This window comes from Phasianus colchicus, chromosome 20, assembly GCF_987193195.1.
Source record: "Phasianus colchicus chromosome 20, bPhaCol1.hap1.1, whole genome shotgun sequence".
NCBI classification, from domain to species: domain Eukaryota; kingdom Metazoa; phylum Chordata; class Aves; order Galliformes; family Phasianidae; genus Phasianus; species Phasianus colchicus.
Window position 1 is genome coordinate 7,381,882 of NC_143455.1, and position 26,937 is coordinate 7,408,818.

Sequence of the window (26,937 nt, forward strand, 5' to 3'; positions counted from 1 at the left end):
CCTCCCCATCCACAACCCCTCCACCTGAGATCCCTCCCCCAGCACCCCTCTACTCAAACCAACCCCCCCCCCCCAGACCCCCTCCCATCAAAACTCCCCCCACCCACAAACCCCACCCCCCATCCCGAACTCCCCTCCCTCCTCCATCCCCAACTCCGTGGGGCGGCTCCGTTCCTCCCGCTCCGCCCCGGGGCGGTGGTTCCGGGCTGCCCGGCCCCGTTCTGCGTCCCCGCCGCCGCCGCCACCACCGCGTCCCCTGGCCGGGTCGGATCGGACCGAACCGAACCGGGCCGCTGAGTACCGCAGGTGGGGGAGCGGTTGTGATAGCACCGGGGGAGCGGTCTCGACGTACGGAGGGGAAGGTAAAGCGGGATGGGGAGAGGAGGATGGGGGGGGGGGGGGGGGGGGGAAACGGGAAAAAAATAAAAATTAAAAAAAAAAAAAAAGGAAGGGGGGGGGGGAAAAAAAAAAAGGAAGGAAGAGGAGGAGTTTTCTTGCACCTGTGTCCGTCGCCACTGTGTAGCAGTGGATGTTTGTTGATGGTGGTGCGGTCGGTGTTTGCTGAGCGGAGGGGTTGAGGGGGATGCGGGGCTGAGCCGTGTGCGTGGACATCAGAGCACCGCCAGGCCGGTGTTTGGACTGCGGGAATATTTCCTGAGCTGCACTGCTGGTTATTTTCTCCCTCTAAGGAGCACTAGCGCTTCCTACGTGCAATTAATTAAAAAAGCAGCGATGACCCTGGGATTGTTTTGGCTGTGGTGCCCGCAAGGAGCCTTGTTCCAACCGCTTCTGTCAGTGCAGCGCCTGGGGATGTTTGAGGGCTGAGCCTTTTCCTTCTGTGCAGTGCTGTGCTCCAATAGAGATGCCCGTGTTTCTCCCTGCCCTGGGGGCTGTTCCTCCCCCCGGTTGTGCTCTCCCGCTCCTTAGCGCTGTGCAGCAATGCCGTCTCATCTGGGGATGGCAGATTGCAATGCCAAGAAATAAATGAGCGTTTTTCTCCTTCCAACCCAAACGGTGTGAATGGAAGTATGGAAGAATTTCAGCAAAGATGTGGAGTTACTGTTTTGTTGGGTTGGTTTTTTGTTTTTTTTCTTTTATTAGTGGATAAAATGTAATTAAAGGAGCAGTAAATGGCCTTAGCAATTGATTCTGATCAAATCAGCTTGCCATTAAAATGAGCAGAGTGAGAGCGAAGGCTGGGTTTGCTGCTTTGGTGCAGTGGTTGTCAGTGGGGACCTCAGCAAAGCTTCTCCTGCAAACACTCAGCAGCCAAGGCTGTGCAATGCACTCGCAGCACCGCATGCTCCAATAGAGCACTGCTGCTCCTTTGGAGTGCTTCAAGCAAAGCTGATAGCAACAGTGCTGACATCCGAGCAACCTCGTCTGTTTCTTCAGTTAGATGAGGACAGTGCTCCAAAAATAGGTTGCCATATTAAAATACAGCGGAGGGGGGAAGCTGAAAGCATGTGTTGTCTGAGAGATAGCGGAGAAAGCAGGGCCTGCTGCAGAGCTGCTCCCAGGGTGCAGGCACCAGAGACCCAGGGCTGCTTGCATAGGGGCGTGGATAAATTCTTAAGGTCTTTCCTGATGGGAAGGTGAGTTGGGACAGTGAGTTGTGGGTGATGTGGCGCTCAGCCCAGATGCCTCTGCCAGCCCTGAGCTCCCATTCTATGCATGGGAATGGTGTTCTGGTGTGCTATTGGTTTTAATTGATATGCAGTAAGCTCAGTTTGCCTTGTGAGTGTGCCTGGGGCTGACCCTGAGGTGCAGGATTCCTTCCCAGATTTCTCTTTGTTAACAAGTAGTAGCAATTTCCTGATGCAACAGGCACCCAGCACGCATATTGGAGGGCACTTTTAGAGATAGCAAGCAATGCAGCTGCCTGGCTTTTGCATTTCAAATTACTTTCTCATTTTGTGTTGATTTAGTTTAATTTTCTGGGGTTTGTTGTTTGGTTTTTTTTCCCTTTAAGGCTTGAAAAATGGCACCAAATGCTCCGAGAGAAGCGGGAGTGTGGAGGCAAACCAAAGCTCTCCTGTTCAAGAACTGCCTCGTGAAATGCAGGACCAAGAAAAGCAGCGTCCAGGTGAGCAGAGCAGAGCTTCTGCACATCGGTGTGGGGGGCAGTGCTCCGTTTTACAGCAGTACTTCTGAAGGTTTAGGGTCTCCCCTGAGTTCTGGTTTGAAAAAGGCTTTTTCCAAAGGCATTTCACAATCCTTAGGCTGGAAATTCATCCTAAGGACATATGGCGTTATCCAGGAAATATTCTTGAATGAACATGGCAACCTGAGTGCATTTTCCAGAACGTTTGCACCCTTCCTAGCGATCACAGCTGGCCACTACAGCAGAACTACACCTCTCCAAAAGGTTTTTCTGTTGTAAATGTTCAGCTCTATGCATAGGTGTACAATGAGTTTTGAGGTGAACAAGATCGTTGCAATGCTTGGCTAATTGTTCAGTGGTTCATGGTTTGTTTTGTTTCTTTCCAGCTAGCATAAGCTTGCAGATATTTGAAGCATGCATAATTACTCCTTTGTACCTTAAATTGGCTCCTCAAGTTACCAATGCATGCCATTAAAATCCTGCTTTGGTGCCAGGGAAGGATTTGGCATTGAGATTGTTGTATCAAGAACATTCCGGGAACTTTATTGTAAAGTAGTTACATTCACAGTCCATTGTCTGAGCTCTGGGAGTGAGGGGGGATGGGTCGATGGTTGGACTTAGTCATCTTAGAGGTCTTTTCCAACATCATGTGGTTCTATGATTCTATATGGGAGCATGGGGGAGATAGGCTGATGGTGGGAATTCATCATCTTAGAGGTCTTTTCCAGCCTTAATGATTCTGTATGTGAACGTGGGGTGGATGAGTTGATGACTTGGACAGCTTAGAGATCTTTTCCAACCTCAGTGATTCTATGAACGCGTTGTAAACTCTTGTATCTACAACTGCTCTTTGAAGTTCTCATTTTTCCTTTGTTTCTTCCCACAGGAGGTTCTTTTCCCTCTCTTCTTCTTGTTCTGGCTGATCCTGATGAGCATGATGCACCCGCATCGGTGGTACGACGAGGTCCCCAACTCCAACCTGGATGTGCTGGATCCCTCAGTGCTGGTGAACTTGGTGGTGGGCTACACACCACCCACCAGGATGGCCAGGGAGATCATGAGGAAGGTGGCTTACGATAACTTCGAAGACGGTACTCTGAGCTGAGCAGTTGGCTTTTCTGAGCTTATATCCTGCTGTGGCTTGTGTTTAGTCAGGCAGCTCGCTCTTATTGCTAATGATAAGGAAAAAAAAAAAAAATCCATCTCAGATAAAGAACAGAATGCGAGGGTGGTTTTTGTTTGATTAGAACGTGTTCTGGCACTGCCTCCTGAGTGTGCTTCCGTGCTGCTGTGGCAGCAGCGAGTGGTTTATAGCTACAGAAAAGGTTCTCAGAGGGCCCAAAGAGCCCCTGAACCACTGCAGGGCAAACTGCAGCTGCCCACGGCATCCCTGTGCGTGTTCAGAAGGTGCTGCTGCCCTGCAGACTGTTCACATTGAGTTTTCTATCCCAGCGCTTCTATCCAAACAGCGTTTCTTTTTTAGTGATGATTCCAATTAACACTCTCACCTTTTCTTTTGACAAGCATACACAAATGTTTTTAATGCTTTGCCCAGCAGGCACATCTAAACAGAAACCAATATATCCCAGACCATTCTGATGTATTTTTGGTTTGGTACCCTTGATTGTCTTCCCGATGGTGTTCGTACTTCAAAGGTATCACTGAGAGCAGCACAGCCCCATGCCTGTGTTTTCATTACAGATATCCTCATCTGCTTTCTTCCTTTATGTTTCCCTTTGATTTAACTCACCTCAGTACCAAGCGACAGTTCTGCAGCTTCAGGAAAATGCTTCCTTTACTAGGACAAAAATATAGCTCTACGTGTGTCCCAAAGCAAATAAATCATTAATGATTAGCATGGCTTTTCTTTAAAATAAATAGCATCGTATCCTTCTCCTTCCTGCAACCCCAGCATGTAAATCAACACGATAATTTCCTCCATCCAGCAGGCCTCATCACAGAGGAGTATTTAAGTGAAGAGGACCTGGAAAAGGCCAGTGCTTCCAAATCCTCCAACTTCGTGGGTGTTGTGTTCAAAGATGCCATGTCCTACCAGCTGAGGTTTCCTGACATGGTGGCTATGGCTTCTGTTTATACAGAGTCAAGAGGTAAATGTTGCACGCCCTTACGTGGGGGATAAACTGGAAAACGAGACCTTTTTTCTTCTATTGATCTGATGTTGTGTGTGTATGTGTATAAATGTGTGTATATTTATTTATTTTTGGAAGTTGTTTTCACCTCTTATGAGGCATGGTCTCATCTGTATGCTGGTGCTGTGGTTGCTCTATGCCCACCTTCTTGCTTTTCACACTGCCTTGCTGTTTTGCAGCCAGCTGCTCCAGCTTACGGATGAGTTGTGAGTCCATCACATACTGGACCTCAGGATTTGCAGCTCTTCAAGCATGCATCGACGCAGCCATTATACAGGTTAGTCCAAAGAAATAATGCAATACCACCACTGGGGTTCAGGCCATTGAACCATAGAATGTTTGGGGTTGGAGAGGTCCTTAAAGCCCAGCCGGTTTTGACCTCTGCCATGGGCTGGTTACCATCCTACATCATAGACTCATTAAGTGTAGGAAAAGACCTCCAAGATCCCCAACTCCAATCCCAGCCCACCCCTGCTGTGCCCATAACCATGTCCCTCAGTGCCACATCCCCATGGTTCTGAAGCACCTCCAGGGACAGTGACCCCTGAGCAGCTGTCCTAGTGCATCACTTTTGGGGAAGAAATTGTTCCTGATATCCATCTTAACCTCCCCTGGCTCAACTTAAGGCCATTACTCCTCATGCTATCAAAGTTGCCCTGGACCCCATCCATGGCCATGGGCACTTCTAGGGATGGGGCACCCACAGCTCTGAGCAGCAGTCCCAGGGCCTCACCACCTTCTGAACAGAGAACTTCCTTCTCACATCTAACCTAAATCTCCCTTCTCTTAGTCTTACACCATTCCACATCATCCTGTCTGCCCATGCAGATCCATGAGCTCTTGAGAGTTTCTGCATTGTTGTCTTCTAACCTGTACAAAGCCACACCAAAAACTAGCTTGACTCCAGTGAGCTGCCACACTGCTTAGTTTGTCCGCCACGCAGGAACGTTCTTGTCCAGCTGAATAATGCAGACAATTCCCCCTTGCATCCAAACGAGCCCAGTGCACACCAGCATTAAACAGAGCTGCCTTGTCCTTGGAGCAGGGCTGGGACGTGAGGCACAGTGTGAGCCCTGCTATTCCTTCCCTGGCAGCTGAAGACCAACCAGTCCGTGTGGGAGCAGCTCGAGCTGACGAGAGCCACGGCGATGGCAGAAGCAGCCGTGATGGAGATCGACAATTTTCCTCGTGCCATCATTTTGATTTACCTCGTCATTGCTTTCTCGCCCTTTGGGTATTATTTGGCCATTCATATTGTGGCAGAAAAGGAGAGGAAGCTGAAGGAATTCTTAAAAATATTGGGACTTCATGATACTGCCTTTTGGTATGTATTTGCTATGGGCCTGGCATGTAATTAAATCAATTTAACTCCATAATTTTCATGTGACCCAGGGAGCAGCCCAAACAAGAGATTTTAATGTGCTTTCTTCCTGGAGTGGAAGTTGTCCCATGTAGTGTAAGGCAGTTGGTTTTGGTGTGGTTTTTTTTTTCCCAAATCAGAGGATGTGCTAATTCAAACACATTGATAATTGCAGCAACAGAAAGAACTGAGCTTTACCTGCAGCTTCTTTGTTTTTCCTGCTGGTTTTTGCTCTGTTTCTGCCCCACACCACTCTCTGACATCAATCCCCTCTGTTTGATGTGCATCTTTGGTCACAAACCTCATTCCTGACGAGTTAGATCCTTTATGGCTATGGTACCCATTGTGGGTCTCCAGCAACATGCATTACGTTTCTGCTTTGGGAAATTGTGGGATGCAATGGGGATGGTCCATTAACCTCAGAGAAGTATTCTTTACCACCGGTGCACAAACCACAGCTGTTGGCCTGAGGTCGGAGCTGTTTTTGTGAAGGAAAGGGTTTTATTACCCACCCGGCTACTGGAATGACCAGTGTGTTAAATTTTAAATAGAACTTCTTTAATTATTGAAACCTACTGCTCAGTTTCCCTCTGCTGGTTAAACGAGGAAATTAATTATGCAAGTTCAAAAATAAGGACAAAAATCATGAATCACCCAGCTGCCCATCTTTGGGGCGCAGTGGGTGTGCTGCAATGCTCAGAGCAGCTCCAGGGATGCTCACAAGGGTTCTTGTCTTGCCACAAGCCTGTCTGTGGTGCATCAGCCTGGAACGTGAAGGAATATAGGTTTGGCTTGTTCTTCATGCTTTGGGCTGGGGGTTCAGTCAGTCTTTCAACTTTTCTCCCATTTTTGCCCATAGGCTTTCCTGGGTGCTGCTGTACACCAGCCTGATCTTCGTCATGTCCATCCTGATGGCTGTGATCGCCACGGCCTCCTCGCTCTTTCCCCAGAGCAGCGCCTTCGTGATATTCCTCCTTTTCTTCCTGTATGGCATCTCCTCCGTAAGTACTCTGGGTCCTGCTCAGTTTGGCAGTCCCACCTGCAGATGTGTTCCTTCCCACCTCACCCTGTTCTCTCTGCTAAAATGTCCTTAGGACAGAGCAGTGTCCTTCCAATTTAGATTTTTCTGTACCTGCTATTTCTTTGTTTATCTCTCTATTTGCTTTTCTATATTATCCATCCTTAGGTATTCTTTGCCCTGATGCTGACGCCTCTCTTTAAGAAGTCAAAGCACGTGGGTATCGTTGAGTTCCTGGCCACGCTGGCTTTTGGGTTTGTGGGGCTGAACATCGTCCTGCTGGAAGACTTCCCCAAATCCTTTGTGTGGCTCTTCAGCCCTTTGTGCCAATGCAGCTTCCTGATCGGCATCGCACAGGTAGGGATCCTCCTGCCAGGAGCCATAGAGATCATTTTAAATCGCTTAATTATTTTCTTTTTTAATTAAACTATTGGTGGGGAAAAGTATAGCTATCCTCATAACTCCCCGTGGTGCTTTTTAATACCAAAGTAAAAAATAATGTCAAAATAAAAAACATGGTAAAAGTGAAACACAGTGCAGCACCGTGCAGCTTTGCCCCTTGTGTTTGTTGCTGTGTTGGTCGCTCTTTAATTTTGTTCTGCTGCATGCCTTGCCATGCTGGTACAGTGCAGGTGTGCAGCACCTGTCTGTGTTTGTTGGCAGGTGATGCATTTAGAAGATTATGAAGACGGAGCAACGTTTTCTAATCTAAATCATGGTCCTTACCCACTTTTTATCTCCTTAATTCTACTGGTGCTGGACAGCATATTTTACCTGCTGGCAGCTGTCTACCTCGATCAGGTTATGCCAGGTATGTGCATGAGGGAAGCTGGGCTGTGCTAAGGGTGTGAATTGCTGCAGCCCCGTGCCCAGCTGAAGGCTGATAGAACCAGATGATGCTCCTTTGAAGCTGGGAGAATTTGGGGTCTTTTGGTGATGGAAATGATGACTGATATGTGGATCTTCTGTGCATGGCCTGCAGAATCCCTCCTCAATTAGGATGTGGGCTGGCTCCCAGACTTCCAGCAGGGCAGCTCCTAGCTTTTACAGCCACAACCCATAGGCTGAGGTGTATTTAATGTTACTATTAAGTTTTCTTTTTCCCTTTATCACCCAGGGGAGTTTGGACTGCGCCGCTCGTCGTTTTTCTTTATGAAGCCCTCGTTTTGGTCAAAGCACAGGAAAAATTATGAGGAATTGTATGAGAGCAGCATCAATGGCAACCTCAGCTGCAGCGAGATGGTCGAGCCCGTGCCATCCGAGTTCCAGGGGAAGGAAGCCATCAGGTACAGTGCTTACCTGGATCACGTGAGCCCTCAGCATTTAATGTACAACATGACAGTTCTTCCCATTTATCTAATCCACTGATTCAAATGGCATATGGTATGCATTGCAATGACTTTCTGTGCTCATGAAGCCCCACTGTCAGCTAGATGGAAGCTGTCCTAGGGCAAATCACTGGGCTTAAAGAGAGCATTTGTTAGTGTGCTGTGCTCCTTCTGCTCCCAACCCAGCTGGTTTTTTGTCCCACAGGAGCATTGCAGATGCCGAAATGCCCTCTCTGCTGGGAGGGGTTGTTATCTGGTAACACTTGGGCTGAGTTCTGGGTTTGTGCAGGTGCTCTTTGCAGGCCAGAGGGGAGCTCTGTGGTTGTGTTACCCAGCTGTCCTATGCAGGGGGTTAAAACTGGAAAACAGAGGTGTGTGCTCTCATTGTTAGCTCTGTTTCACCATTGCCTGCTGTCTTGCACGTGGAAGTCGTGTGTTTTTAGTAGCATCTGCAGAATCTTTCACCTAGTCCTTGTTTTCAGCACTGTTCATCCACGTGGCCCCATGTGAGCTGAGGTCTCTCTTTGTTCCCCTTGGCTGACTGTGCTGTCTCAAATTGAGCGCTGTCTGTGCTGTCCACATCTCTTTGGGTGTCTGCCATAAGGTGGAAGGATCCACTTCTAATCAAAACGCTCCCAAAGGTCATTTTTTACCTTTCTCATCCTTGCTGGACTCTTTCCATCGTGTCCCTTTGCCAGCTCTCGTTTTCCCATTCTCTTGTCATTTTTGCACTTTGTTGTCTTTCACGTTTCCCACCTCATTCTATATGTCTGTGATTTCCTCCCTAGCCTCTCTGTATAGGTGTCCATTTCTCACATCTTGCTTTCAGGTAAACTGAGGGGTTTTGTTGGTGTTTTGTTGTATTTTTTCTCTGTTTGAAAAGCAGTGGGGCTGGAAGGAATATTTTCACCTTTCTTGGCAAGAAAAGTGCTTTTTTGGGGCTCATTTTGTTGGAGAGCCATTAGAAATCATGTCTTTGGAGCCTGTTGTACTAATACTTCTTTTCCACAAGTGTCTGTTGAACCTGCTGTCAGTTTGTGAAGTTGCTGTACAGTGCTCTTCTCTGGCTTCTGGTGCCTTGTTTTGCCATATTAAAGAGACACAGATGGAAATAATTTGATCTTCCTTCATAGGAAATGCATAAGGTGACAAGAAAAGCTTTCTGATAGCAGGGTGGAGAAGTTCTGAGATGAGATGCCCCATCCTTTGCCTTGCCTTTGTGGCTCTTAGGCCTGTTTTGTGCCACTTCTGTATGGCTGTTATGCAGTGTTGACCATTCACAGTGACGTGCAGAGATCTTAAACCAGCTTATACAATGCCGTGTCTTCTTTCAGAATCAGCTGTGTTCAGAAAACATTCAGGAAAAAAGGGGAAACTGTGGAGGCTCTCAGAAGTAAGAACCCTTTAGCTGTTAAGCTGCTTACCAGGTGCAGAACAGCAATAGCTGCATTGCTGAGTGCTCTTTTTGTCTTTCAGTTTGGGGTTTTTGGTTTCTTTCAGTGGGGTGGGACTTGGAGCATGATTGCCGGATGTGCTGTACGTGTCCTCTCTCACTGCTTGGTTGTTAACATGGCTCACCAAGGCCAACGTGCTGACCCCTCTGCCCTTGTTAGGGTTACAGCCACCCCTGCTCCCATCTCCCCATCCTCTCACCTTGTTTCCCTGTGGCACAAAGCCGTAATGTAGCCGGGAGGTTCCACCCAGCAGAGCATAAATGCATACCCCATATGGCAGTATTTGAATTCACCTGGCTCCAGGTGCTGTGGGCGCATCACCAACCTCTGCTCTCCATGTCTTCCTCCTGGCCAGACCTGTCCTTCGACATCTATGAGGGGCAGATCACAGCTCTGCTGGGGCACAGCGGCACTGGGAAGACGACACTGATGAACATCCTCTGTGGGCTGTGTCCCCCGACGGACGGTGAGCCAGGAGCTTTGTTCTAAAACCATTCACCCCCAGTTATTTCTGTGAATAACGTCTCAAAGTCCTCTCCTTGCCCCTATTGGATTTCCCATGCCTGTTTTCTGGCTGGCTGTTGGGAAAAAAAAAAAAAGAAACAACAACATCTTACCCTGGACTGCTGTGGGCTTTTTGTAGGGTTTGTCTCTGTCTATGGGCACAGAGTCTCCGAAATCGACGAGATGCTCGAAGTGCGGCGCATCGCAGGCGTGTGCCCACAGTCTGACATCCACTTCGATATATTGACGGTGGAGGAGAATCTCTCCCTCTTTGCTGCCATTAAAGGAATACCTCAGAATGACTTGATACAGGAGGTAGGTCGCTTGTACCCCAGTATTATGTTATATCACAGAACTGCAGAATCTTGAGGTTGGAAGAGAGTGCTTGGTACCATCTAGTCCAACGCTGATCCATTTGTTTTTTCCTAGCAACCTAAAGCACGCATAAAACATTTAAATCCTAGCATCAATTTGACTGCTAAACATTGTGAACTAGTTCTAAAAATCCTGTTTCTTGTTTTTTAACCAATAAATCCGTTTCCTGTGCGTGAAGGTGCAGAAGGTGTTGCTGGATTTGGATATGCAGCCCATCCGTGATAACCAAGCCAAGAAGCTCAGCGGGGGACAGAAGCGGCGGCTGTCGGTTGGCATTGCTGTTCTTGGGAACCCAAAGGTGAGGGTTTCCAGCAGTTCAGCCTTCGTGCATGAGGATGGCAAACCATTTGGTGGGGGCAGAAGCTGTGCGTTTGGTGTCTTTATGAAATACAGAGCTGGGAAGTGCAGCAATATTTCCCATGTGCTTTGGGCAGCTAACTAGCAGCTGCGGACCAAAGAGCCCATATCTGTTGCTGAAGCAGGACTTTCTGAGCCCAGCACCTTGCACCGTGCTCGTGGCTTTGCAAACACTTCTCCTTTTGCACAAAGGTTTTGCTGCTGGATGAGCCGACAGCAGGCATGGATCCGTGCTCACGGCACATTGTCTGGAACCTCCTGAAGAACAGAAAGACGAATTGTGTGACAGTCTTCAGCACTCACTTCATGGACGAGGCAGACATCCTTGCTGGTTAGTTGGGTTCTGGGGCCACTTGGCGGTCTTCTGGTTCAAAGGACCTTCTTCATTCTTCTTCATTTATTATTATTGTTGATAATTTGCTCAGGGAAGCGGTGGAATCACTATCTCTGGAGGTTTTCAAGGAAAAGAGGGATGTGGCATTGAAGGACATGATTTAGGGGCATGGTGGGGATGTATTAGGATTGGATTTGGTGATCTGAGTGGTCTTTTCCAACCTTAATGATTCTGTGATTATTATTATCATTCTTATTTATTGATTTCTAGATCGTAAAGCTGTGATTTCTCAAGGGATGCTGAAATGCCTTGGATCTTCTCTCTTTCTGAAAAGCAAATGGGGAATTGGCTACCGCTTGAGGTACTTCTGTGTCTTATCTGCTGCGTGGTATCACCTATCAATAAGAGGGAACCCCACCCCAAAAAGCAGCCTTTTATCATCTTCATTCTGAATGCTCAGTGTTCCTCAGGCTGCTATTCCTGATACAGGCATCAGGAGGAAAGCTACCTTTTAAAAGCCAGTTTCTTGTGCATTTCTGTAGCATGCATATTGATGCCTACTGCAACACGGAAGCCACAACCTCATTGATAAGGCAGCACATCCCCACAGCCAGCCTGATTCAAGAGAACACCCAGCAGCTCGTCTACACACTGCCACTCCGGGACATGGACAAGTTTGCAGGTATTGTGTTGGGTGGGGTGGCTGTAGAAGAGAAATCCAGCAGGGACGGGTGTAGCTTGCATTACTGATCAAATTGCTGTTTCTGCATTTGCTTTTTTGGCTGAAGGTCAGGCAGTGAGGTTTTTCATAGAATCACAAAATGGCTGGATTGGAAGGGACCTTAAAGCCCATCCAATTCTACCCTTGCTCAGGGTAGCAATGCCCCCACCAGCTCAGGCTGCCCAGAGCCCCATCTGTGACCATGGGCACCTCCACAGCTCTCATGTCTAACCTAAATCCTTCCCTCTTTTAGTGTAAGACCATTCCCCCTTGTCCTGTCACTGTCTGCCTGTGGAAAAAGATGGTCTCCATCTCATTTATAAGCTCCCTTTCAGTACTTAATTGCTTTAGTTCTCATATGTTTGTCAGCAGGTGAGGGCCCTCTTGCATTCTTTCAGGGGCTGTGGTGCTTTAGGAGGTACAGCTTGCAGCAGAAATGAGACTCCATTGTCGCAGAGCTCTGTGTCCAGCAGAAACATTCTGCTGCTGCAGGACATTGCAGTGAAGCCAAAAAGTCCCACAAACGATCCCCTTGTTGTGAGCCACAAGGAGCATCCTGTCCTCACACTGACATTTGCTGCTGAGGAAGAGGAAGAAGTGAAACCAACAAATGTGTTGGTTTCACTAGATGGCAGCAATTATCTGATTTTAATTGCACACGGTGTTCCTTGTCCATCTCCCAGCAGGAGGTGGAAGAAACGGCGCGTCCTTCTCATGCTATGAAATGCCAAGGGGGGATCAATACTGATGTGAACGCAGCTCATATTTCATAAATGCTCTTTTCCCATTGCACTTAACTAGTTAATAATTGATTATCTCTACTTTTAGCAGTCACTGGGTGTGCTTTTGAAAAACAGGCACCTTTGTGCACGACTGAACTGATCCTTCCAGTGTGGTTGAGGTCAGGCTTTGCAGCTGGGGAGGCTTGCTGAGCACTGGGAGGTGTCCAGGAGCTTTTCCCATCTCAAGTGTTGGCTCCAGAACTTCTTGTTCTGTCAGTGCTTCATTTCATAGCACTGACAGGAACCTGATAATGGTTTCTACCATGAGGAGCTAATAAGCACACTCTCTCTGAATGTGATTTTTGGTCTCCAAGCGATGCATATCACCCAGGATCTCCTGTCCAATTAGGCTGGCTTCACACGCCTGGGTGATCTTTATTTCTTTTTGATTTGTTTCTCTGTTTCTTTCTTTGTGCAGTTGCCCAGTGGTTCTATTAGTAAATTCTCTCCCTTTCTGATTGGGATGAGCTGTCCTGCAGCACTGTTCCCAGGATAAGAATCCAGAACCCTTCCAACTCAAGCCATTCTAAGCCAGCGCTGAGCTTTGGGATGCTGATGTGCTTCCCTTAGGCCACACACTCTGTTTTCCACACCTGACCCTGTAGTTATACCAAAATGAGCCTGTCCCACTGTGGTCCTCATGCCATGACCATTTCCTTTGAGGTGAAGCAGCCACATTTACACAGGGTGCCTTAGGTATGTAGAGCATCCTTGCTTGCTGGAGGACCTGTCAGGCACACAAGGCCATCGGCACAAAGCAAGCAGTGTGCTCCCTCCTGCCTCCAGGCTTGTTCTCCGACCTTGACACCCATTCCCATCTGGGTGTGATTTCTTATGGCGTTTCCATGACGACGCTGGAGGATGTCTACCTGAAGCTGGAAGTTGAGGCAGAGATTGACCAAGCAGGTGGGACAGCCTATGGCACATTCCTAATTTCCCTTCTATTCGGTGTGCTCTGAGTTAGTGGAGCAGTGTCCGTGCCCCATGGCTGCCTGGAGGAGGTTTGCTGCAGAGGCAGGAGTTAAAAATCCCCCCTCAGATGGCTGTGTTCAGCAGCACAGGGCTGCTTGGGTCTCACGTTGTCCCAAGTGTATGAAATATGCAATGACAGAAAGCAGTGAACTGGGTGGAGAGAGGTTCTGGGAGGACTGGGTATGAGTGATCTACCGACTGTCCCTGCTGTGATGAATTTTTCATCCACTGTACTTACATCTAACTTCCCTGCTTCATAGTTGAGCTTTTTAGGTCTACTTTTTTTTGTTGTTGTTTTTCAAAGTGTTTTATTTACATAATGGAACTTTGGAGAAATTGTAAAGGCACAACATAAAATCTGTCTCCAGCCTTCTGTGTGAGTGTGAGGAAGTTCAACAGCTGGGTGTGCTGAATAATGCAAGTGCACACCTAGGCTGATGGAATGAAACCAGGGCAAGTCTGCATCATCTGAGTGTAGGCTGCTCGTTTTATGCTTCGTTTTATTCTAGGATGGAAATTTGCATTAGCTGCTTTCAGTGCTTGATTTATGTGCAGTTCAGAGCTTTGGGGTATATTGGTGTCATTGGGGTTCAGATCTTTGAGGTGTGTTGGTGTCACTGGGATCAGAGAGTTGAGAAGTGCTGGTGTCATTGAGCTTCAGAGCTTTAAGGTGCATAGAGTCTTGGTGCTACCCTGAGCCTGGGGTGGGAGCAGACAGTTTCTCAGTAGTGATGGCAAGGTGTCAATGGCCCATGAGCTTCTTCCAGCCCCACGGCCTCAAGCCATGCAGCTCTGTCCATCCTCCTGGTACCATGTCCCTCTCTTCCATCACAGATTACAGTGTGTTCAGCTCCCAGCAGGCGCAGGAGGAGGCAGACATGAGCTCACAGGATGACATGGAGCAGAGCCTGCTGATGCTGCCAGAGGCCAGGTCAGCCCCACAGAGCAACACAGCCCTGTGGAAGAAGCAGGTTTCCACCATAGCCAGGCTTCACTTCCTCAGCCTCAAGCGTGAGAACAAATGTGTCAGAGTGATGTGAGTATCAGGGCCTTGTGGTTTGTATACAGAATCCCCAAAACCAGTTTGAATCATGCCGGAGAAATGGCAGGATGCAATTTGTTTGTGTTCAGATATGACTGTATAAAATGTGAGGCTGTCCAGTGCCGTCGAGCAGCTGCATGTCGGTGATGTTGCTTTATCTAACGTGCACGTATCCTTGGCATGCGTTTGCTGAGCTTTAATAAGGTCAGACCTTTTCTTTCTTTCAGGTTGTTGCTTTTTCTGATTTTTCTCGTCGTTCAAATTCTGTTTTTTCTCACGCACCACTACATCAAGCATTCGCTCGCTCCACTCAGGCTCTCCCCAGAGCTGTACCTGCTGAGGCCCGGGGAGGAGCACCACAAGTATAGGAGCCGGCTGCTGCTGCAGAACTCCACAGGTGGGAAGGCAGAGGAAGAATGCAGGATGGGGAGGAGGGTTTTGGGGGCAAATATCAAATTTGGGATATTTTTCCTTAATATGAATTCGAATGAGGAGTTTCCGTGGCCAGATGTGGTAGTGGGAGAATCCTGAGTGTATGTAGAGTTGGCTTTGGAGATCCTCCTCTCACCCCTGGTAGTGCTGTGCTCACTGTGTCTGAGGGAATGGAGGTGACCCGTGTGAAGGAGTTGGGCAGGAGGACATTTGGATGCATTAAAGTCCTGCTATTTTGTAAAATTACCTTCTGTTTCAAGTTAAAATGCTTAACAGTGGGTAGCAGCAGTGTGGGCAGTAGAAATAAACACATCTTTGAGAATTTGGGGCTTTGCACTCAATACAGTTCTTCAGTCCTCCAGATATCATATCGAAGTGCCACCAATTTCCATCTGCTAGCTCTGTCTCTGAAGCACTAAGTATCCTGGTGATGCCCCTCCTGCTGTCACCTTCAGCTGGTACAACTGAATTGAAGAACCAAAATGTCTTTTGAGTTCCTGGGAGGGCAGGAAGCACAAATAAAACCATTTGCGGTGCTCAGAACAGCAGAGACCTCTTTTTGGTTATCATATAAATAGATGTCACTCTTTGGGTTGTGAAAATGCAGCATTAATTCTGTGTAAAAGGCTGCAGTCTGATGATGTTTTCCCATCTCTTACAGACTCGGATATCGACGACGTTGTCCACTCTCTTGGCAGCATGAATGTGCTGCTGGAGATGTTCAATGGCAGTGATTACATCTCAGCTGCGCCTCACAGTGCAGGATTGAACGTGTACGACCTCGAATCCCAGCAGGTGAGATGGACAGACAGACAGACAGACGGTCAGACGCACAGCCTTGCTCTGCCTAGCTCTGGCTTCCTGGCTCTGTACATGATGGGGTGGATGCTGATAGCTCATTGGAGGTGATAGGGTTGAAATTTCATCTCTGCTCTCTGAGTATCCAGGGACAGCTCTGTGTATTGGAGCTGTGGGTTGTTGTCATCAAGGAGGTCAAATTTAAAAAAAATAGTCTCAAGTGTTGAATTATATAATCAAATAATGTCATATAATAGCACTTACGCAAGAGGACTGCAGAAAGGACTTGTGTTAACAGAATGGAAATAGGGTCAAAATAAATGTTCTTTCATAATAATAATTATGGTAGATTAATAAAACTTCTATTCGCCCTTTTCCCTCACAAACACACAGAAAGCCAAGAGAAATATTTTACTTCATGATAGACTTGGCGTACGGGTTTATTTTTCACTCGCACTGGTTGAATTACACTGCCTGACAGAGTTATAATTCCATGGCACTCTCCTGTGTAAAGAAAAATGAGCATCTTGGGCTGTGCGTGTTCTTTTCAGTACGGTCACTAAAGGAGCTGAGGGCAATTTTAACACTGGGGCTGTACTTCATCTCCAGCAAAGGAAATGCTTTGCAACGTGCCAGTTCTGTCTCACGTTCCCTTTTTAATTCCTTGCAACTGTTAATAGTGCTGTCACTGCAGGCTTTAGCTAACAGAAATTGTTCCTTGTCTGTTTTTCAGATGCATTAGCAAGAAGTTATGAATGCAGATCCTTATGTGTTTTGTTTTTCAGACTGTAATTGGCTGGGACATCATTTGTCACGGTGTAACAGTTGCATAAAATGTTTTGGGAATTTATTCCAAATAATTTGTTCTCCGTGAGTTTTACTGAATTAGTTTGTGATATAACCACCCTGAGCAACGCACAGCTTTCCTGCAAAGCATCCTCTGGCACACAGAGATTTTTATTGTTGTTCAGGTTTAATTAACCCCACAGGAGAGCTCTCTCAGGGTGTTGTTACCCTTCATGCAGAATAATGAATATAACAAATGCTTCTCTTTCCAGAACTACGTTTTTACAATCGTCTTCAACAGTACCATGGTGCACTCTGTGCCAGTTTTGATGAACATCATTAGCAACCTCCTTCTGCGTGCTCTGAATGTCACCGAGAGCATCCAGGTCTGGAGCCACCCCTTTGTTCAGGTGAGCCAACCCAAATGCCTTCATCCAGGTGTGCATCAGCTGCAACAGGGCTGGTCCTAAAGCAACGTTGGAATAATGCAGATTATACGTTTCAGTGTTTGCAGTCATGTTCCAATCATAAGTGCATATGCTTTTTTGGAGTTTGTCTTTTATTTTTATTTTTTTTTGGCTCCAAAACATTCTAGTACTGAAGAAATCCCCTTTGTGTTTCAGGATCTTCCAGACACCGTTTTCAAACTAGAGATCTATTTCGAAGCTGTGCTGTTGGGAATCATTGTGACTGGCATGCCACCCTACTTTGCCATGGAGAATGCAGAAAACCGCAAGGTAAACTCTGTATGAAGATCACAGGATCTCCACAGCCTTGGGGTTTCTTGGGAAAATCTTGGGAAGTGTTTTAGATAGTGCCTTGCAAGGCACAAGGAGCAGCGCAGCTCCAGTGCTGCTGGCATTGGGTAGATTTCAAAAAGTCCCTTGGCTCTCCATAGGAATGGAATGATAAATGGGCTACAGGCTTTGATCTCATGTCCAAGTGATGCTTTGTAGCGAAAATTGGGATCCCACTCACGCACCAGAGGTGAACATTGTGGGGTTTCCTTTCCTCACCACAGCTCAGGGCGTACACACAGCTGCAGATAGCAGGGCTCTACCCATCGGCATACTGGGCTGGCCAGGCTCTCGTGGACCTCCCACTGTTCTTCTCCATCCTCGTCTTGATGCTGGGCAGCCTCTTCGCCTTCCACTATGGCATTTATTTCTACGCTGGCAAGTTCATGGCTGTGGTGAGTGTTTCAGGGCAGAGAACATGTGGGTGTGCTTTTAGTGTCCAGAGAAAATCCATGATCGAGGCTCGTGGTGCAGAAGCATCAACATGCCTGCATGAAAACCACTGGAAAAAGAATTTAGTTTTAGGATATTTGAGGGATATGGGGTTTCATTCAGACCCAGAACAAAACTTTAAAATACAGAGCCTCCCAAGGCAATGCAGCATCACTGTTTGCTCTATCTGATGATTGCACTGCTGTCAGCAGCACCCGGCTGCCAACAAGGTTGCAGTGACTTTGAGCACAGAGCAGCTCTGCAATGAATTGCAGCATGTGATTAAGTGGAGGGAGCTCCAAGTCTTCGTGTTGTTTGCATTCGGAGTGGGTTTGTCTGATATCTCAGCTGTAGCAGAAAGGAATTGTGTTCTCACAGTTTCTTTCCCAGAATCTGTTTCTCTTCACTCGTGGGGTCTGGGATGGGAGCGTTGTGATGACATATCTCTTCTCTTTGTAGCTTTTCTGCCTCATTGGCTATGTTCCATCGGTCGTGCTGTTCACCTATGTGGTCTCCTTCACATTTAAGAAAGTCCAAAACACAAAAGAGTTTTGGTCATTTATATACTCAGTGGTGAGTAACTCGGCTTTGGTAAAGTGGGAATTAAAAAAAAGAAATAAATGAGGCAGCATAATCCTCGAAACTTGGAATTGAATGAAAATACCCTTTTTTCCCCCCTTTTTTTCATCTTGTACAGACAGCTTTGCTGTGTATGGTTGTCACTGAAGTGGCCTTTTTCCTGGACTTTGACACAGTGACCACTGCCCTGCATTGTGTCTTCTGCACCTTCGTTCCCATCTATCCCCTCATTGGCTGTCTGATCTGCTTCATTAAGGTAAGGGCACAGAGCATTTGTAAATGACTGAGCTGAGAGCAAAGTGCAATGTGGGATGTGAGGTTTCTGGTGGGTAATTTCTTATTTCAGCATGTTTTTTTTTTTTTATCATTATCAGGTCTCATGGACAGGCAAACAGAAAAGAGGGGAATACTATGACCCGTGGGATAGGCTCCTGGTAGCAGTTATAGCTGTAAGTATGATTATTTGCCCTGTTTCCCATAGAGAATTGCAGACTTCCATTGAGATGCCCCTTCTTTTTTGGGCTTTTGTACAAATAAAACTTAGATCTAATGCTGAGCATCACTGGAGCCTGCTGCTTTGTGACCTGCTGCAGCTGGAACAGTGTCAGTAAAATGTGCTATGCCTACCAGCTCAACATATCCTCCTTCAGTAGTGTTATTAGCAGTGCTGTTATTAATCTTGACTATTGTGGGAGTCCATGCTAATGGAGCTCCAGAGCAGGGGAGAAAGTAAGCATTTCCTCTTAGAAACCAGGTAGTTGCCATGAAATCAAAGCAGCCTTTTCCTATCCAGGGAAGAAGGCATGTAATGATGTGGACATGGTAATAATGGGCCAACAGTTGGACTTGGTCAACTCATTGACTTAGTCAGTGGTTGGATTTGGTGACAACAGAGGTCTTTTCCAGCCTTAATGGTTCTGTGGTTCTGTTTCATCATCTCAGAACCATCAGCATTTCTGTGGTGGTGAAGAGTTGTCCTTCATTGCACTGCTGGGGGTCACCTGTAGGGTCACCAATTGGGTCACCTGTGGGATCTCCACCCTTGAAAGATTAGCAGTGCTCTGATGGCTGGACCTGTGTGTTTCAGCCCTATTTACAGTGCATCGTGTGGCTCTTCCTGCTGCGGTGCTTCGAGTTGAAGAGTGGAGGGAGGACCATCAGAGAGGACCCATTCTTCAGGTGGGTTTCTCTGTTGAGTTGACTTTTAAGGAGTAGTCTGAAGGAGCAGTTCTTAAAAACAGCACTGGTTGTTGTTATAACTATAAGGGATATAGCAGGAGATGAAATGGCATTGTTATATCCCATCCCAAACGTCTAAAGAATTTGTTACCATAACATCATTTGTCTGAAACCCAGTTGGTAAAGTGCAGAAATACATTTTTTTAATTTCATTTCAAGTCATCTTTGTGCAAAATGGGGAATCTTAATGGCAATCTGTATAAAAATAAGAAGTTGTTGAATGCAGAATTTTTTTTCTCCCAAGTGCAGAATTTTACACCTGAATTCTGGTCCCCCGGTGTTTTCTTCCCCTCAGGAAATGCTCTAAAAAAGCAAAGTCCTGGAAGCTGCCAGATGCTCCATGCAATGAAGATGAGGACGTGCGGGCAGAGAGGCTGCGAGTGAAGGAAGCATTGAGCAACCCCAACAGTGAGGAGGTAACACCATGCCCTCACAAGGACTGCAGCCCAAATGCCATACCCATCATTCTACAGACCTGCTGGACTCTTCTATCCATCCTCAGGTGCCAGCGATCCTGGTCAGCAGCCTGCACAAAGAGTATGATGAGAGGAGGGAGTTCCTTCTGGGGAGGAGAATCAAGAAAGTGGCCACAAAACACGTCTCACTCTGCGTCAGGAAAGGTTTGACTTGAACTGTTGAGGTTGTGGGTGGGGTTGGTTGTTTTTTTTTTTTTTTTTTTTTTTTTTCTCGTATGTTTTAATTAATTGATCTGACCTCACAGGCAACGTTTTGTGTTGTTCCATCTTTAGGAGAAATCCTGGGGTTGTTGGGACCCAATGGAGCTGGGAAAAGCACGCTGATTAACATGCTTGTTGGAGAAGTTGAGCCAACCAGTGGGCAGGTAGAGCCTTTCTGCAGACATTAACAGAAAATAAATCCATTTTGCATTTGTTTTATTAGTACTGGTCGTCTTGGATGTCTTTGGTAACATGTTAACACACAAAAAAAACAGTTCTAAAGCTTACAAAGTTGTCAATTTCTATGTTTCTTGTGCAGGTCCTGATGGGAGGTTGCTCTCCTGGAGGGAACAGTGAAGATGACTCCATTCAATTTGTGGGATACTGTCCTCAAACCAACCCACTCTGGCCAGATATCACCCTGCAGGAGCACTTTGAAATTTATGGTGCTATCAAAGGAATGAGTCAGGCTGACGTTAAGCAAGCGATAAAATGGTGAGTGGTTTATTATAGACACCTTGGAGGTTATAGCTGGTGAATGGGTTTTTTTTTTCCACTTTCTCTAACGCTTTTTTTTTTTTTTCCCACTCAAATTTATGATGGAATCACTTTAGCCAATTTAGCAAGTGTTTGTGGCTTAGGAGATGAAGATTCAGCCACACAAAATTCAATTGGTATTTGTGTTGTTGGTTCTTATTTTTGGGGGGGAGGGGTTGATTTCTGAAGTCCTGGGATCATCCTTGGCAGAGTCTGCAAGACGGTGAGCCCAGAGCTCAGAGCCATGTCTGGTTCTCACCTCAGACTCCCCACTGACATGGAAGTGCCCAGCTCCCATGCTGCTCATTGCTTCTCTTCTCTTTTTTTTTTTTTTTTTTTTGGTACAAATATGCATAACTGAGTTCGTTATGTGGATCTGTGGATGTATGCTGTGATGAGAGAAAAGCTGACCCGTCATACACCGCCTTCTGTGGGATTCTCATCTCCTCTTCTCCTTCCACAGCATCTCAAGTGCTCTGGATTTTAAGGACCACCTGCAGAAGACTACAAAGAAGTTGGGCATGGGGCTGAAACGCAAGGTATGGGAGAGTTCCCAGGGCTGCCATGGGGCTGCGTGCAGGGGGTGCTTTGTCCTCACCCCTTCCTTTCCTCCTCCTCAGCTCTGCTTTGCCCTGAGCATGCTGGGCAGCCCCCGTGTCACGCTGCTGGATGAACCCTCCACTGGCATGGACCCCAAGGCCAAGCAGCGCATGTGGTGAGTGCCCAGTGGGAAAGCAACCCTCATTCCAGCACCAGTATGTGCTGCATTGCTGCCAAGTGCTGACGTTCAGGTGCCTTTAACCACAATAACAGAAGGACTGCAGAAACCAGCAGGAAGCAAGCGCGGAATGCATTTCTCTCTTACAGCAGCTCTGTTTGCTGGTTCCCTTGTAGCATCTTCCCAACGTCTCACACAGAGCTCAGAAGATGGTTTTGCTGCTCCTTCAAGTCGTGTCCTGCTTTACTCTTTGCTGTTTTGCAGGAAGGCGATCCGAGCAGCCTTCAAAAACAAGGAGCGGGCAGCCATCCTGACCACACACTACATGGAGGAGGCAGATGCTGTGTGCGACCGTGTGGCCATCCTGGTGGCTGGGCAGCTCAGGTATTGCTCTACAGGTTGGGCTGCTGGGGGCTGAAGGATTCATCCCTTGAGAAATGCAGGCAGACAGCTTTCTTTCTGTTCTATTTTTCTTCCATCTGAATTTGAGCATGTTGCGATGTGTCTCTGCAATTGGCAGGTGTATAGGCACCGTTCAACACCTGAAGAGTAAATTTGGCAGAGGGTACTTCTTGGAAATGAAATTGAAGGACACAGCAGATGTACAGCAGGTGGAGTACCTGCAGAGACAGATCCTGCACATCTTCCCGAATGCAAACCGTCAGGAAAGGTAATGCTGAACAGATAGGCAAAGCACTCGCATTCATGCAAGCCTTTGATTTCACAACAGCCCCTTCCTATTGAGTAAGGAGTGCCGTAGTACAGATGTTTGCAAAAAAAAAATACTCACACGTAGCTTTAAAAACAAAGCAAGCATTTTGCAAGTCAGCAAAGCCGCAGTGCTGCACTGCTGGCTGGTGCTGGCACAGCAGATGCACACCCACATTTCTCATAACCTGACAGCTTCTTTCTCTGGAAACGGTAAATCCTGAGTCACTGAGTCCCTGCCCTTACTGGAAACTCATGGTGGGAGGGTGGAACACCCCTGTTGTCCTGTGTGGTGATGGCCCAACAAAAGGTGTGTGGAGTAGTCTTCAGAAAATGAATTTTAATCAATTCCTTTGGATATTCGTATTTTTGCTTTGTTTCACCTGAAGCTGATTTTGCTTTATTTGTTTCTTTCAGCTTTGCTTCTATCTTGGCATATAAAATCCCTAGAGAAGACGTACAGTCACTTTCACATTGTTTTTCCAAGCTGGAAGAAGGTAACTGAGCACTCACCACATCCTGCCTGGGTATCTTTCCGTCTCCCACAGCTGTTCATGTGTCTTCATTCACTGTGAAAAAGCACTTACACATTTCCATTTAAAATCCATTGAATGTATTTTTTTTTTCTCTCTCTGCTATTGTCGCTCCCATCTGTGTTTCTTGTGAAGCCAGAAGTAAGCGTGTAAAGCTTTAAAACACTTTAGATCCAATTTCCTCAGATAGCAAAGTGTTCCTAAATGTGTTTTCCCACACTCTCTTAACAGTGAAATACGCCTTTAACATCGAGGAGTACAGCTTTTCTCAGGCAACTCTGGAACAGGTATGTTGGAGCAGACAGTGTTCCATGGATGTGACCATGCCATGCTGTGGCCCTGCTGGTTTTCTGGTTGTTTTTTCTGGGTCTGGAAAAAAGCATCAAATATTAAAGTTTCCCACCTGAATCTGCAGCAGTATGTTCTGTATTTGTACAGATTGTCTTGGGGCTGAGTTTGTTCAGGCATAGAATCAGGGAATCGTATGGGTTGACAGTTGGACTTTATGATCTAAGTGGTCTTTTCCAACATGAATGATTTTATGATTCTGTGAACCTGTGATAGGATGAGATTTAATGGCCTTGAGTTGCACCAGGGGAGGTTCAGCTAGGACATTAGGAACAGTTTCTTCTCCAAAAGAATGGTGATGCAGTGACACAGCTGCCCAGGGAGTGGGGGAGTCGCCGTCCCTGGAGATGCATCTGAACTGTGAGGATGTGGCACTGAGGGACGTGGTCAGTGGGGTGGGCTTGGGGATCTTGGAGGTCTTTTCCAACCTTAATGATTCTATAATTCCATGATTCTAATTCAAGGTCTTCGTGGAGCTGGCCAAGGAGCAGGAGGAGGAGGAGGGCAGCTTTGGCACACTGAACAGCACGCTGTGGTGGGACCGGACGCAGGAGGACCGAGTGGTGTTCTGAACAGTGATCCCAGCACGGCTGTGCTGGGGGAGCTGCGTGGGAACTTCAGTGCTGGGACAGAGCAGGAAGAGAATGGCATTCAGGAATGCTGAATCATTGATACCTGAGGTGTGCTGCAACTGCGGAGCAGGCGGTGAGGATCCCTCTGCATCCTGGCTGCTGGGAAATTCCTGCTCTGCCGGTTGGTTCCCAGTTTCCACGGAGGGAGGAGATGCTACTGGGACGGCTGCTGGTTCTCTGGGGCTGGTGGTTTAGCACGGCAGGTCGGGATGGCCTTGTGGAACCCTGCGTCAGGGCAGCACCATCCCCAGAGCATCCTTTCCTGCTGCACCGTGCTCCTGCTGCTGATGCATCCCCGCCCCTGCTTGGAAGGCACAAATGCCTAGAAGACGGGAGCATCAATCACTCCACTGTAGTCATATTCACTGCAAACGGGTTCTTGAAGTGCTCTGCAGGCTCAGCTTACTGTCCAACCGACCTGGAGCTGCTCGTTTGCAGATAGGACACAGCACTCATCAACTCTTGTGTTTCTTTCCTACTGCAAACTGGCAGATGTGACTGCTGCGTGCTGCCAGTCCTGGCAACACCAGCGTGTGTAATGCATGCGCTGCAGGGTTCAGTAAGTCTGCAGAAGTGGATGCTTTTTCCCCCAGCTTGGTACAAGTACAGAGGCATAGCTGTGTAGTTATGGGATTTGCAGAAAAGTATTTCTTATCTTTGTTCTAATCCCTAGCGGTCTAATTCCTTTTTTTTTGGGGGGGGGTGATGACATGTACCCTGCCAGCTGTTCCTGGAGATGTGTTCCTTCTTGGCAGTGGATAAGCACATGCAGCACTGTTCCCTCATCTGTCTTTGTTGTGGTCACAGTGGGTAACACAGCAGTGTGCTCAGCATGCTGTGCTTCCTCCTGGTGCAGCAGCTTTGCAGTCACTCTAATAAACCCAAAAAATAAGATCCCAATTCACATCTTCACAAGTAAGAATAGTGCCTTTATTTTGCATCAAAGCACTACAAAGTGAATTACATTATCCTTTATCCTAAGATGCAACAAATACATGTTTAAGATACATTATTTTCTACACGAAGCTGTCATCACTTTTTTAGTTTTGTAAGTGAAAATGAAGATTAGCAGTTCATTGTGTTCTGCAATGAGCAAACATAGTGATGTGTTTTTATCAAAGCATTGTCTTCATAACTCATATCACTTGTGTATCTTCACTTTAAAGTTAGAAAACACCTTTTGTTTGTCTTGAGAATATTCAGAAATGTAGGGATTCAGGCAGATCGTTGCATCCCAGCTGTTGTATGAAGTCTGCCACAGTGGTTTATTACCACACTGAGATCTCAGATCAGTTTTCCTTTGTCCCAATGGAAACGTTTCTAACCAACATGGCGAGATGTGAACTCTGTGTACAACTTTTGCTTCCTCCTTCGTACCCATAGACTGCAAATAGGAGTGTAGAGTTTGCCTTGTGGTTGGGTCCCTGAAAGTGTTCCCACAGCTGCAGTGCAGATGGGTTCACGTTTGTGTTTCACAGCCCTTTGCCATCCGTGTATGTCCAAGATGAGTGTCCCCAAACCCGTATTTCCATCATTTCTTTGTACGTGGTGTTTGCCAAGTGTCCTTCACACATCTGTCCTGCAGCCTAGTGCACACTTCTTTCATGTAACAAAGGTGCAGTTCTGAGCTGTTAGCCTTGATGGCTTTGTTCCTTTTATTCCCTTTCAGTTATAGAGTTAATAGACTGTAAAATAGTTCTATATAATAATACTTCTGCCTGGGTAACATCACCTTATTTTGAATAATTCCATGTTGTCTGACCTCTAAAGTAGACCCTACACAAACTTAGCATCTAGGTTTCCTCAGCTTGGTGCTCCTCATCTTCACCTTGGTGTAACCTTGTTGGTTGTGGCACCATGTTCGTGCAGCTCCACCTACAAAGGATTGGGCTCATTGAGTTAGCATTGAGGGATCTTCATGGTAGTGTTTTGTTGGCAGCTCCATGTGTTTGAATTGGGCTCGTTGAGTTACCCACATGTTTGGGTGGGATCTTTGTGGTGGTGTTATGTTTCAAGGTGGCATATATCATCATCCTCAATTCTCTGGAATCGTGGTGTACTGTTGTCAGAAGTCTTCCAACGTGTCATGTGGTGTCTGTAATTGCCAGAACAAGGAAAAAATATGCAAAACTAAACTATAGAAGTAGAATTACACTGTAGGCTAGAACTTTACTCCTGCGTATGCAAGTCCCTTTGAGCTGTTACTGGTGACATTCCAAATTCCAGCCCTTGTGTCCCTGCCCAATTGGTGCTATGGGAGGTGGAACAGCTGGGAGGTGACACAGAGCAGGATTCGGGCTCGCCATGGGTCTTTGGGCAAATCAGTGGTGCCTCTTTCTCAGACAAAATGGTCTTCAGCTTCTTTGCAGAGTTGCTGCGATGGTAATAAGCTCCAAAACTTTGGAGATGCCTTTACTTCGGGTGTTGTTATAAGAATGTATTTTTATATGGAGGGATTGAGTGCGTACCAAAAAAAGTCCTTATTAAAAAATACCTGTACAGTGAGTGAAGTCTATAACATAGCCAGCATTCAGTGTTCTGGCAGCAGAAAACAGAAGGTAACAGCTCTGCACATGCCATGTCTGTAATGCTCCTGATGTTGGAGTCGGGCATTTGAATCATTCGTGGTTAACTTCATACTTCTTTTTTTCTCCATTTAACCATTATGATTCTGTTTGTAAAGCTGAGGGTTTCCCTTTTCCAGCAGAAAGTACTACCAAAATAAAGATGGATTGGATTAAGTGCCTGCATTTGTCTGATCCCACAGCCTGTGGCAGTGTTGTATCTCACATCCAGACCCATGCATTACCAACACGGGGAGTGGTGCACCCATCAAAAATTCACCTTGCCAAAAGGCGCACCTCACTGCTCTGCTTGGATCCTGAGACAGACTCAGTGGGTGGCTGCTGCAGTGGGTGGGAGGAGGAGGAGATGATGAAGGTCACCCATCACCAGTCCTGGGATCAGCTAAGGACATGATGGAATGAAAGGGGGCTGTGCGTGTGGCAAGTAACCCCACGTTTGTTGATGCAAATTTGGCCCAAGTTCTCAGTTTCCACACTAGTTTGTGTTCAGTGGTGTCTTGAGGGCAGCGTGCCATTTTTTATTTCTCTTTTAAGCTGCAAAACAAGATCATTTCCAAGTACTGTTTTCTTAAGAGCTCTTCCGAATGTCCCTGATTCAGCACATTGTATGTCTCAAGGATCCGTGTTCTCTGGAG

At 46.8% G+C, this 26,937-nt stretch overlaps 1 protein-coding gene across 3 annotated transcripts; it reads left to right on the top strand.

Moving 5' to 3' along the window:
• The first annotated feature begins 177 nt into the window (after positions 1-177).
• Positions 178-26,458, top strand: ABCA5 (ATP binding cassette subfamily A member 5). 3 transcript variants are annotated; one of them, XM_031598849.2, is made up of 39 exons: positions 178-362; positions 1,973-2,086; positions 2,991-3,195; positions 4,051-4,212; positions 4,434-4,531; positions 5,349-5,578; positions 6,474-6,615; positions 6,801-6,989; positions 7,296-7,443; positions 7,750-7,918; positions 9,295-9,353; positions 9,770-9,880; positions 10,058-10,233; positions 10,472-10,591; positions 10,843-10,981; positions 11,255-11,345; positions 11,527-11,666; positions 13,274-13,393; positions 14,294-14,495; positions 14,729-14,898; positions 15,595-15,728; positions 16,790-16,927; positions 17,141-17,254; positions 17,539-17,709; positions 18,206-18,319; positions 18,444-18,581; positions 18,700-18,774; positions 19,413-19,504; positions 19,860-19,980; positions 20,067-20,184; positions 20,314-20,405; positions 20,561-20,736; positions 21,242-21,317; positions 21,399-21,493; positions 21,761-21,880; positions 22,017-22,166; positions 22,622-22,701; positions 22,969-23,024; positions 23,550-26,458. In XM_031598849.2, the coding sequence occupies exons 2-39, from the start codon at positions 1,982-1,984 to the stop codon at positions 23,655-23,657; spliced, it is 4,944 nt and encodes a 1,647-aa protein (XP_031454709.2). In that variant the 5' UTR covers positions 178-362; positions 1,973-1,981; the 3' UTR covers positions 23,658-26,458. The 3 variants fall into 3 exon arrangements, with proteins under 3 accessions (XP_031454709.2, XP_031454710.2, XP_089978297.1); XM_031598850.2 differs by having other exon boundaries at positions 4,054-4,212; XM_090122171.1 differs by lacking the exons at positions 178-362; positions 1,973-2,086; positions 2,991-3,195; positions 4,051-4,212 and having other exon boundaries at positions 4,455-4,531; positions 5,300-5,578.
• The last annotated feature ends 479 nt before the right edge of the window (positions 26,459-26,937 follow it).

Coding starts and splice junctions, on each gene's coding strand:
- ABCA5 (XM_031598849.2), top strand. CDS start 1,982: ATGGCACCAAATGCTCCGAGAGAAGCGGGAGTGTGGAGGCAAACCAAA. Junction 18,775..19,412: donor TCCTGGTAGCAGTTATAGCT/GTAAGTATGATT, acceptor TGTGTGTTTCAG/CCCTATTTACAGTGCATCGT. Junction 21,881..22,016: donor CTGGTGGCTGGGCAGCTCAG/GTATTGCTCTAC, acceptor TGCAATTGGCAG/GTGTATAGGCACCGTTCAAC.